The sequence below is a fragment of the Micromys minutus genome, assembly GCF_963924665.1.
Source record: "Micromys minutus genome assembly, chromosome: 1".
NCBI lineage: Eukaryota > Metazoa > Chordata > Mammalia > Rodentia > Muridae > Micromys > Micromys minutus.
This window is the reverse complement of record NC_137969.1, coordinates 113,104,968-113,118,473: the sequence shown is the minus strand read 5'-3', so window position 1 is coordinate 113,118,473 and position 13,506 is coordinate 113,104,968. Positions and strand designations below refer to the sequence as shown.

The 13,506-nt window shown below is 37.9% G+C and overlaps 1 protein-coding gene across 1 annotated transcript in view; it reads right to left on the bottom strand.

The window, feature by feature from the left end:
- LOC308438465 (uncharacterized protein) overlaps window positions 1-13,506 on the bottom strand; it is a gene marked incomplete at both ends in the record, with an annotated part of 253,517 nt that overhangs the window by 151,756 nt on the left and 88,255 nt on the right. Inside the window, 2 exons of the mRNA XM_080939852.1 lie at window positions 4,082-4,280; window positions 8,153-8,416. Coding sequence (XP_080795978.1) covers window positions 4,082-4,280; window positions 8,153-8,416 — 463 coding nt within the window. The remainder of the gene's footprint in view (window positions 1-4,081; window positions 4,281-8,152; window positions 8,417-13,506) is intronic.

The window sequence follows — 13,506 nt, the reverse complement described above, 5'->3', positions numbered from 1 at the left end:
TTAGCCACGTATCAGTGGCAGAAACTGCACACTGCATCAGAGTCCGGATATGTGGGAAAACAAGCCCAAGGGAGATATTAACCACGAGTAATAAGCTTAGTTGCTTCCAAAAACAATAAAAGTACACAATAGAGAAGGCATGTACTGGAGGAAAGTTTTGTGTTCTTGTTCTGTATTGATCTGATCACAACAGGAGGAAACAGTCCCTCTGTTGTCTTTAAAAGTGAGGCTTACGTTAGTCTCCAGGCTCATAGCAAAGCAAAACAATATAAAAGGTTATTTTAAAACAAAGCCCAAGAAAGTCTCCCTCTTGGTGCATACTGAATGTGATGGCATTCCTCTTTACCAGAGTGCCACTTGTCCTCTTGGAGGAGAGCGTGGGACAACAGAACAGCACCACTCTAAAAGCCAAAATCGTAGCATGGTGAGGTTCATCTAGGGAATACAGCCACATTGTCACAGAAAAGCTGAGAAAGCAAAAAGGTTATGGTGGAAAATGGTCCAAGAATAACTGCTTCCCGTTTTCTACCCAGTATTCTAAAACAAGATAAAAAATACCAGTGACATTAAATATCATTAGTTAACTCAGAACCCATTCTGTTAAAAGTCAAGAATTCTAAGATAAGACTGTGTTATACTAAAACACTTTATAAAAAGAAATACATTTTGCAAGTGCACATATTTTACAGTGTCCAGTGACTTCAGAGTTGACCTTTGAACTTGATATTTAAGCAAAATCAATGGCATGCTTTCTCTTCTTTTTTGTCCAATGAAGTCACAATTATTCCCTTTTTGCCTCTCCCTTTATTTTTCTTTGGATGATGCTCTTCGACCATCAGAAGAGGCTTTGACAATGACTGTCTTTTCTACATCTCAGATTTCCAGTATCTTAGTGCATTTCCTGTGGCTCCACTAGAATTGCTAGGGCTGGGCCATCTGTGAAGGGAAGGCTTTGTTTCTTTTAGCTCTGGGGGTAGGTGGTTCAAAAGGCTATGTCTAGTGAGAATCTTCAAATTGAATGGGACACTGCAGAGACCCTAGGAGTCTTAGGATTGAATACTGGGAAATTGGAGTTGTTTGATCATGACAAATGTACTTTCTCAATAACCCATATCTATTAATTCATTATTAAGTGCAGAACCATAAAGACACAATAGCCCCCTTTAAAAGCATATAAACAAACAAACAAACAAAAGACAAAACAAAACTTATCTTTTGGTGCTGCTTTGCTTGGGAACTAAATTTTCAAAATATGGACTCTTAGGGACATAATAAACCAGCAACACTCACGCAATAGATATGCAATGATAAAGCTGTTTTTTTTTCTCCCATAGAGCAGGGATAACTCAGATGTTTAAGCTGAAATGTCTAATCAGTTAGACCCAACCAAGATCCGATATAAAAGCAATTATCTTGATGAGAAAAATGACCAGACTTTAGCACCACTTCCATGGATCATCCCCCAGAAGGATGTTTGGAATGGGGTTACCTATGGCATTGTTGGCCTCTGGTTTGGCACCCTTTTATAGCATCAACTGCTCCTTTTCAACCATCAAGGCTTTTCTTTTATTTATAGACCCCCATCTTCTACTTTCTCTGGTTGACATTACAGATGCATGGTTAAATACCCCAGATGTTTGCATTTAAAGTAAACAATTAGATGCTTAAATATCTTACATCCCAACAGGAAGTTCCTGTACTCAGCTACAGTGCAGTTTGAGGATTACCAACTCTCCTTGTCTCCCCAAAGCAGAGCAGGATGCAGTCAGCTGCTCTCTCCTGCTACGAGTAAAATAAGTGCAAGATCTGATGAGTGTGAACAATACACTTAGTTAAAACTTGTGCGTAACCATGGAATGCATTACCTGCCTTCAATGTATAGCTGGGTCCTAATTTATCTTCAGCAAGATTATTTAAGGCCAGTGTCGGTATGTGGTGTGTAAAATCTTAACATAACATTTTCAGTTATACATGATTCCAGAGAGTGTGGTACCTCAGTAGTCCTTAGCTGATGACTTTGTCTGAGTCACGTGTGAGCCCACAGATCAGACAGGCATAAAAAGACCAAAGCTCATGCTACATCAATATTTTAGAAGAGCAAATATTCATGACTCGTACCTAGCAACTAGAATTTTTCTCAGCCCAATCTGGTCTCAGTCCAAACGAACTAAAAAGTTCCAAACATGATGTAACAAGTATTTAGCACTTAGCCAGAAGTTTGTGGTTGCTAACTGATCAACAGACAGAAAAAAAAAAAAAAAAAAAAAAAAAAAAGCCAACAAAAACCTAAACAGCAACAACAACAATAAAAAGCAGAGGTGCTCCAGAAAGTAGAACCACGTGGCCAGTCTGACCATGATGGAAGAGCGCCAGCATCCTTTTCCAGAATCCCAGATAATTCCCAGAGCTATACCCTCAGCCCCGCTTCATTATGTCTCTATACACTTTCCTTGGTTGAATCTAATCACTTAGCAGTTCAATCTGGAACCTGGTTTTCCTTCCCACATCCTCTTTCCTGACTGTCCTATCTTTTTTTTTTTTTTTCACAATGGGAAAGTACTTGCCATACAATCACGAGGCTCTTCTTTGGTTCCCCAGGATTTGTATTGGAAAATAAAGCTAGCCATGGTGTCAGGTGTCTGTAATCTCAGTGCTGAAGGAGGAAGAGTGAGTGAGAAATATTTCTGGAGCTCACTGATAACCAGCCAGTCCAGTGGAATTAGCCAGAGAACTTGCCTCAAAAAATAGGGTAGAAAGACACCAGTGAAAATACCCAATGTTCATCTCTGGCCTCCTCGGCATACACACATATACATACATACCCCTCCCTTATACACATATGCATACACACATATATGCACATGCATACACATTCATACCCCAACACACATACATGCATGCACACATAGTGACATATATACCTGCATACATACCCATTTATACACTCAGATACACACACTCACACACACACACACACACACACACACACACACACAAAGAAACAAGGAAGGGGTGGAAGAAAAGAAGAGTGAAATTTAAAAAAATGTACGGAAAATATAGCAAAACAGAATTGCCAAAGTAGAGGACAGAGTATTGGTACATGTTACTTTCTGTGTCATGTTATTTAATCACTTGGTAATTCCAAAGAAAATACTGACTATAGAGTTTGCCATTAGTAATTAGTACAAGGGCCACACCTTGTCATGGAGCTGTTCAGAAATAGCTGACAATCCATCCCATCCTGTTAGGCAGGCTAATATTATTTACTGTTTGAGTATCTATCAATTTTCAGAAACCCATGACTAAAGCCTTTGGTAAAGGTAATAAGCTTTTAATATGGAAGATAGTTTCAAATGTGGCTTTTCTGAAAAACTAAATTTTTGAAAAACTTGATTTACCTAGTGTTGGATAAAACTGATCTTCAAAAACAAAGCCCTACAGCATAAATTCTCCTACCTGAAAATTTTGTGCTGAGAATAATTTATCTTTTATACTCATACTTTTGGTTACTACTCTCAAATACATACAAGAACATTGGAAATTTAAACAGAAGCACCCCCCCTAAAGAAGTCTAATAATCCTGCACCTCCCACAAGAAATGAAAGAAAAGTAGTCTAAAAACAGTGGGGCCAATCATGAAGAAAAATATGCATTTAAAGGGAATAATTTATACTTATTTTTATGATAGACAATGTGATATGAAAATTAACATTCTTAATAGTTATATTCACTTTCCATGCCTTAGTTTGGAAAATGCATTCTTAGAAAATAAGTAGTTCTTAATTAGCTTCAGTCATTATGACACAGTCCTCAACACTGTATTGAATACCGAAGAAAATGAGTAAACCCACCCTGGTCAACTAATCTTGAGAACAGTGCATGGTAAACCAACCTTGAGAAGAGTGGGTGGTCAACCAACCTTGAGAAGAGTGGGTGGTCAACCAACCTTAAGAAGTGTGGATGGTCAACCAACCTTGAGAAGAGTGGATGGTCAACCAACCTTGAGAAGAGTGCATGGTAAACCAACCTTGAGAAGAGTGGGTGGTCAACCAACCTTAAGAAGAGTGGATGGTCAACCAACCTTGAGAAGAGTGGGGGGTGCCACCCATTACAGCATGAGTGTTTCCTGTTGGGTCTTTCTTGGAAGGACCGGCTGTATTAACCATATCAAATTCTGTATCCTCTGGATTCACCATTAAGCACACAGGACGTTCAGGAGAAAGCTGTTTGCAGCTCTCATGGCTTTTTGGATCATCCAAATGCAAAGGAGTTTTAATTACCTATTAAGAGATAAATCAGTTAATGAAAACTGTTGTAAATATTACCTATGTAGCTAAATTTTCTCTAGAGAACAATGCGGGTTTGTGTGTGATTGAGATTTCTAAAAGGGCTGTTAAGTTTTCTAAACTCTGAAGGATTTTTGTCTAAGTTATAATAATGGTCTCCATAATCACTTTAAATATCATCATGTGTTTTACATGATTTATTATTATTAATGTTTTATAAGAAAACATTGTATTACTATATATCATACTTGTATGAAACTAACAAATATTCATTTGTAGGTTTTTTTCTCCTCCAAGAAACAAAAAAAAAAAAAAAACAAAAAATAAATGAGATTATAAATAAGATTACAGAACACATTGGTAAGTGAACAGGTGATTGTTCACTACGTTTTTCCACACACGTCTAAAGTAGCCTGGTGCTTGAGGAGGACAGTGAAACACTGAGAAAGATGGGGATCTGAAAGGAGTATCTCCTCAGGAAGGACTGTGAACCTTCCTAGCTTGCAGAATCTTCCCTCTTCTCTCCTTGTCCACAAATTCTGGGACTGAATTAGTCAATTCAGCCTCTTCCCAAGGGTTCCTGTTACTGCCCCTAATGGCATGGGACATAGAGGTCAGTGGGACGCCATGAGTGCTCTCTCAGTTGGCCCACTTCGTAGTGTTCCCCTCCCAACCATTGACCGTGCAAGGAAAAGGAAAGAAGGGCTCCCTTGGATTTTGTTAATTATCTCTAAAAACTTAAACTGCAAAAAACATTTTCTCCGTTCCACCTTTTGATATTTTCTTCCATCTGATATTTTCTTATTTAATAGTTCTTATTTCTTAAATATTTGATAAATTCTTTATTATTTTCTTATCATATTTATTATTTATTTTGTATTTCCATCTACTACTTGATCAGAAGTTTCCATATGGTTGATTGGGGTTCCTGCCTATGGAAGCCAGAGGTTGACTTTGTGTTTTTTCCTCAATCATTCTCAAGTTTTTTAAACAGGGTTTCTACTGAACCTGGAAATCACAGGCCAGTGGGCTGAAAGGATCCCATGTTTTTGACCCTGTCTCTTCGATGTTGGAGTTAAAAACATATTCTGCTTTATATGATTTTTGGAGGGGGTTGTCTTATTGATATAGTTTGGTTTCATGCAATGAATCCAAACTCAGGTACACATATTTGTGGGACAAGCACCACCTGAACCATCTCCCCAACCCTGATCATAACATTTTGCTTTTGAGAGAACTCAGTCTGGGAAAATTCATGTATTATAGAAATTTACATAAAAGCAGGGTTTTTTTGTAAGAACTTTTTGTTTTCACCTTTATGAAGGAGGAGAGTCTTTATCCCCACTTATTTTTCCTCTCAAACTGGGCAACAGTTCCCACCATTGTCTAGTAAATGACAGAACTGGAAATCAATTATATTTATCTGTGTAGCACAGACATGCTCTATGGGTAAATCAAAGTGTTAGATTTTCCCCATTACATTTTACTTAATTAAAAAGGAGAAAAATTTGGTCTTTATGTCCAAGAAGACTGTGATCCAGCCAAATTATTTTGAAACTCTTTAATAATCAATGTTTTAATCTTGTAGATTTTAAGTCTTGATTTAACCTCAATGTACCTGGTCTTCATAATTGATACCAGTACTTAAATTGCCTTTTATGAATTTAGTACTTCCAAGCCATATTTACAGAATCCTAAGCTATATGTACCAATAAATGTGAACATTAAATTCTGGGGATACACCTCAGTAGTGATCGAGTTGGCTAGCAGATGTGAGGCTTTGAGGTCCACACCATGGGCAGTGAGATTCGAAAGAAAGTAAAAAGAAAAAAAAAAGGGAGTTAAATGCCACAGGTGCTATGGTTGAGGAGATGGTTCAGTAAATGACATACTAGCTGTGGTGTATGAGGATCTGGGTTCAGATCTGCAAAGCCAACATAGAGAGCCCATACCTTTAATTCTAGCAATGGGTCATATGGAGTAGGAGGTAGAAATAGTGACTCCTAAGGGCTCACTGACCAGCTAAAAATAGCAAGCTCTGTATTTTACTGAGAGACATCACACCATATAAGAGAGTAGGATAGGAAATACCCAAACTTAAATGTGTATTCATATGTCTTAGTGCATACATACAGAAACACTCATACAAACTAACACACACAAACACACACACACACATACATACACACACACAGACACACTTACAGATGTCTTTTACATACAATATAACAAAAAGTACTTTCTTTTGTGACTGTTTTTTATTTTCAGTTCATTTAGATTCATGGGATAATATTTAAGCTTACAATTTTAAAACTGTTTTGTTATGGGGCTTTTAGAGTTATTCACTCTCCAGTGTCATTCTTTGATTTAAGCTTGTTTATATCAACATTTTCCAATTCTTAAGAGCTGTAAATGGTTCTAATACTTGAAGTAACACAAAAAAATAATTGGTACAAAGCTCTCAGAGCACTTATGAGCATGTCTTTCTTAGTGAGTCTCAGGGGCAGTAAGAGTTGTCTCACAATAGCACAGTTTCCAAAGTGACTAGGGAAGCACATATCCAGGTAAGAACTATTTTCTTAATGGTTCTCTACATAACCTCAACAAAGTCTTTCAGCATAACACTATAATGGGAAATGCTAAAAATAAAATACCAGATAATTTTACCCTAAATAAAAAGGTATCAGAAAAAAAAAAAACAATCCTTCAAGACAGATAGGAAGTTCTAAAACTTGAGGCCAAAGTTATACATTTCCTGAAAATATCTTTATCAGGTCCATCAATTGGATAGGCATATAGGCAAATAGATAGATAGATGATAGGTAAAGATTAAATAGAGGGATAGATAGATGATAGGCAGATGCTAGAAGACAGACAGACAGACAGACAGACAGACAGACAGATGATAGTATATAATCAAATGTGTAGGCAAAGAATAAAATGTCATGGCACTTTATATGATAAGGTCAACCTGGAAAAATACTATAATTAAGAATAACAATTTTAGAAACAAAGATTAAAATAGACTACAAACAGGTGGGACACGTTATTCTTAACATATACAACCATTTTCTTCTCTGGATAATGATGACTGCCTATTGTGAATTTATGTACTGTCATGTTTGTTACAAGGCTGGGTTCAGCAGTACACAGAAAAATAAAGATATGCACATCTAAGTTTATTTGCTTTAAACATTAGCATTTGACAAAAAACCATGCTTGGCACTGAAATGACTGAGAAAGACATCTTTCTCAGTCACGCTGCTTCTGTGGCAGGACCCTCTTATGGTGTCTCTCTTTTCAGAGATGAGCATTCAGAAGGCAGAAGTCACACCTCATCACTTCTGTATCCCATCATTCTCAACACACAAGGGAAGCTTGGTCAATACTTAAGGAAAAGAAATAACGCATCAGTTCTTGGGATGCATGATGGGGTGGGTGACCTTACAGATTGCAACTAGCAGAAAACTGGGGCCTTGGGGAGCAGTTCTAACTCATTCAACGTACAAGACTGTATTTAATTCACTTTGACTTTTCCCATGAACTCACAATGTAATTCCTTATTTCTAAATATTAATCCATGTGCATTTTCAGAAGTCACTTATCTGATGTAATTACTTTTACTTTTTAAAAGACAGTTTAGTAAATTTTATAATTGCAAGGGGGACAAAAGGCTAGAAAAAAAGTGCTTTGGGAGATACTTGAAATTATTTTCCAGCTAAAACCTCACATTTTAAACCTACAATTGTAGCTAGGCAGCTCTCCAAAGTCTGAGGGTTCATATCAAGATGAGTTTGAGAAGAGCATTACTGCAGGGTCAAGTCCAGTGGCAGGAAATTAATAAACAAAACCATCATATTACAAACCTGAAAATATAGGTTGCACAGCCACTGATCCAAGTCTTGACAAATCAAATTTTCTATTTTTCTGAAACTGTCCAGTTTTGGGTCATAAAGTCCTCGGAGAAGGGGACACTTGAATTTTCCCTCTACTATATGGAAGTTGTTGTCACACACAGGAAAGACTGTCCATCCCATGATCAGGTCATTGTAAGCATATGTTCCGTGAAGAAGGATGAGTTCAAACAAGAAAGACAAGCCAGGCTCCACAGCTTTCCTTTCAGGAAGTGCCTGGTGAAAATAAGACAGGAAGACATCAGGAGGCTGCTGTTTGTTACCCAGAGATACTCACAGACAGGTTAAAACTACCTAGGAACATGTTTTCCATTCCTCCTGTTGCCTTCAAATACATACTCTTGGATGAATTTACAAATAAGCCTTCTAGATTCTGGTAAGTTAGCAACCGCACAACCCTGAAAATGCGGCTCTGTCAGAGACTCCATTTTTATAAACTTCAGGAATCAAGTTGGCAGCACTGCAAATAACATACTACTCTGTATTTTCATTCTGAATGGCTGGAGCTGGTATGTCTGCTGCTGTCATGGTTTGAATGTGTTCATCAATGTTCCTGTGCTATAAACCTCATCTATTGATTCATATGTTGATGGTGTTTGGAGATAGAGTTTTGTGGAAATAGGATTAGATGAGGTCATGAGATTGAGGCCTTCAGAATGGAATCAGAGGCTTTGTAAGGAAGGAATAATGGGTTTCAGGCTTAAACTAGTTGCTTGCCCCTTTCCACAGCACCCTCCTTCATAATGTGATATAGTAAGAAGGCGATTGCCAGATGTCACCAGCCTACAGAATTTCCCAGCCTACAGAACCACAAACCCACCAAACCAGTCTTTTAATTACCATGCCGGAAAGTATTCTGTTCATAGCATAGACACAGACTCATTGCATGTCTGTTTCTATTTCCTATCTCACTCAGGATGTTAGGTCCCTGGTTTCTATCTTCAGGATCATTCATATATCTGGCTCAAGAACTTTATGTAGAAGAAGTACCAACTATAACAGTAGCTGAATAAATTACCACACTTCAGAAAAATGAACCCTATTCATGATATTAATACAATTACTATTATAAGAAAGAAAAGGATAGAGACAATGTAGGGTACTTACTGTTTACCCGAAGTGACACTACAATGCTCATCACTATCGGATTAGCAGTAGGCAATGATGAATTAATTGGTCACATTAACCAAGTTAGGGACCTAGGTGTAGAGATGAAGCCCATTTTTTAGCTTCAAAAATTAGAAAACTATAAGATCAAAGTAATTTTTTATTAAAGAATATTATATACCTTTTTTTTTTTTTTTGCAAAATCCCATGTGGATAATTTTAAGTGGACAGAGAAGAGTCTTGTCATAGACTATCTTGCAAAACATTTATTCAAACATACAGCTATATTTATATGATGTATACGGATAGCTTAAGACTTAAGTTTAGGAACAAAATGTAACACAGACATCTGTTGGAAACACCATAACCCTGTGGCAGCTGCTATTAAGCCATTAACAGGATCAGGTTTCATTTAAACCAGATTTACCATTTTCTACAACAGCCCATGGGAAAGCTAAAGACATTAGGACAAATTACTGACAGAAGAGATCCTTAATCAAGCTGTACTTTTCATTTGGCTAGCCAGCCACGAGTAACATTTCTAGCAAGAGAACAAGAGCTAAATGAAGGAGGAGAGATGGAGTCGGAACCCTGGTTAGAGCCATGATTGAAAAATAGAGCTGAATCCATGCTATCAGACACAGCTTTAGTGTTATCATTGGATTTAGCCCTGTAAGCTAGGACCAGCCTTGTACTAACCAATGTTTCTCAAAAATGCATTTGAAGTAGTTGTAATAAGAAACTGACAAGAATGGCAGAACCATGATGGCATTTGTGGTAGGTTTATGTAAGTTACTTCCCTTTTTACAAGTTAGTTTGTATGCACTCGAGTTTTCTGGAAAAAACATAAAAAGTATTGTATGGGAGGCTAAGTGAATGAGTACTTATGTGGGTCCTGGGTCCAACCTCAAGTGGCACTAATCAAAAATCTAAAATTGCAATAAAACACCAGAACACAGTGATATATGTTCTTCCTAGAGGTGGCATATTTATGCCAAGTTAACAATGGTCAGGAAAATATGAATTATTCATTAGTCTTACATTTGTATTTATGACTGATCCCAACCACTTATTAGATAACACATAAAAAGAAGAAGATATTTGATAAGAGAATGTGTCAGTAACCATGCTAAATGCTAGCATTTATTGAATGACCTATCCATTGAAGTTGCCAGACAGGGTGTATGAGTACCATTGAGTACTGTATCACCTGCTGTTGTCCACATGGGAACTTAGGGTAAATCTGGTCTGTAACACAGAGTGGTCATGGGAAGCTGCCCTGACTGCTCCTCAAATTATAAAGTAGAGGAACGGAGCAAAATCTTTCCACTGATTGGTGGGAAAAGACAAGATGAAAGCTACATGTTCCTTCATAATTAATTAATTTTTGCTTAAGGTATATGAATGCTTTCCTTGCATACATGTTTACCTAACATATGCCCGGTACCCAAAGGCCTCAGATTTCCCTGCAGCTGAATTTACAGGTGGTTGTGGTGTTTTACCCATAGGTCAACTGATAAACACAATTTCTCAAGGCAATTCCTCAACTAAGGTTCCCTCTTCCCATGTATGTGAATCTGAAAACCAAGATTAGATATCCCAGATACAAATACACATTAAAAGGGGTCAAAATGATTGTTGTATAATTTTCTGAAATGCCTGTGCATGCTGAAATAATGAACCATGTCTTCGTATGTGTCTCCACTAGGAAAACATTTCATACCCAACACAGCTTTTCAAGAGATGTGTTGGCCCAGGTACTGGTGAAACCTGAACATAAATTAGGGGTCACTTGAGTCCTTAGCATTTATATTAAATAGCAAAAACTTCAAAAAATTCATACATTTTAAAATATTTTGGAAATTAGCTATTAAAGATACTAATGGAAGATATGCCCCAAAATTTGAGAAACTGTTACATCCAGTCTCTGGAATCTGAGAAAGTAATCCATTCTCTGGCTCCTTGCAAACTTATTGTTATCAACTCAGCATTATTTTTGTTCACTTGATGCCCGGAACCTGGTTCGAAGACTGGGCAAAGTAAAATATAATGCAGTCGACATGTGAACAGTTCCAGTTGTTGGGAGGTGACTCTGCCCACTGAGCAGCCACTGGGTCATGAATTATACTTAGCAGTTCATTCTGCTTCCTCAGACTCCAAACCTGAGGTAGGACTGTACCTCATGGTCACTCTGTGTTAGTTTTACACAAAGTGTAATTATTGCTCTCATTGTATATCCTAGCAGTGAAACACAGACATTGGCATCAGATTACCATGAGAATGAATTCTACCTTATCTCTGAAACAAATAACCTACATGGCACTTTCAAATCTTGAAGTCACTATTTATAAAGGGTGGGGAAAGAAGCAATGGTGACAAATAAACAAAATGGAGGTAAATTAAATAGTGCCTTCCTGAATTTAAAGTCTGCTGAGAATACCACAGGAGGCATGGAAGTAAATTGGTGCTTAATTTGAAATAGAGCTAACAAAAAAAAAAAACAAACAAACAAAAAAAAAAACATTCCTTTGGAAGCAGACAGCTCAGAAAGGTGCTTGGGCATTGATAGGGAGTCCAGGGTCATCTAGATTATCAGACAGAATTTTATAGTGCTATTCTCTTTTCCCTCCAGTTTCCCAGTCACGAACTTAAAATATAGACAAGTCAGCTCTAATCCCCTCTCTGTCTGCTACCTGGTTTAAAAAGTCGTTGTTCTTGGAAATTTATTATGACCTAGGTGAAAGGACCGAAGCCCATAGAATTACGAGTACACAGCTTCTGAATAGAAAAGAGGTTCTCACTCCCTGCACCCCTGAATACAAGTGTTCAAGGTCTATGTTTTAGAATAGTATTTGAAGTTCTTAATGCCAAATGTTGTTATAATAACAACAGCCCACACTTATTTGCTAAACTCAAGGTGTTTCTTTTCAAAGCACTCCATTCCCATTGTCATTAGCTTAATAACCACAGTAATCCAACGAAATATACTCTATTATGGATCTAATTTTATAAACTTCTGGACTAGGGCTAGAATAGATAGGTTTACTGACATTCCAATAAACGTGTAAGGTAGAGCTGGGAATCTGAGTTTAGGTCTTGGAGAGCTACCTGAGCTATGCTTCCTGCAATAGGAGAAACCAATGCATAAAGCCACCCTTGGGTCCATGCCCAGAGTTCTCAGAGTCACTCTGTTCTGCCCCACAGCATCTCTTCATCACTTCTACAAAGTGAGCTTCGCGGCCTCTTCTTCCACGTGCCTGTCTTCAAGTTGCTCATTTTGGGTTCAGGAATCTACAATGTATCTAGAACGTTTTGAGTTAAAAAATCTTTGTTCCAATAAATTCTAGTGTCCTCAAGGAACAAAACTTTCCAAAGACTGAATTTACCTTCTACTTTAGAAGTTAACTAATTCTGAGTAGAAATCTTACCCAGATAAAGGGCAGAGTCTTGAAATCTAAAAACCTAATACCTCTGCACCTAATTGTGCAATTTCTTCATGATTAATTTAGCCATTCAAAAGTCTCTAATGATCTAAACAAAGTCTGAGGGCTTTAGAGCAACAGTTTCCCCATATTTGCTTGGCACAAGAATTACTGACGGGCACTTATTTCAAATGCAGTTATCATTTGATTCATTCTTACATTTTAACCAGTATGAGGGGTAGAAGTGATTCAGGGAACCACAATTTGAGGTTTTTTATTTGTTTGTTTGTTTTGTTTTTTGTTTTATTAATCATTTTATTCATTTACATTACAAATGATATCTCCCTTCCCAGTTACCCCTCCACATCTTCCTCATCCCACCCCATCTCCTCCCTCCCCCATGCCTCTATGAGGGTGCTCCACCACCCACTCACCCATTCCCACCTCACCACCCTAGCATTCCCCTACCCTGGGACATCAAGACTCCACAGGACCAAGGGCCTCTCCCCCCATTGATAAAGCCATCCTCTGCTACATATATAGCTGGAGCCATGGGTACCTCCATGAGTACTCTTCAGTTGGTGGTTTAGTTTCTAGGAGCTCTGGGTGGTCCGGCCAGCCCACATTGTTCTTCCTATGAGGGTGCTTCAGTCCTTCCCACAGCTCTTCTATTGGGTATCCTGGGCTCAGTCTGATTGTTGGGTGTAAGTATCTGCATCTGTATTGGTCAGGTGCTGATAGACCATTTCAGGGAGCAACCATACCAGGCTCCTGTCA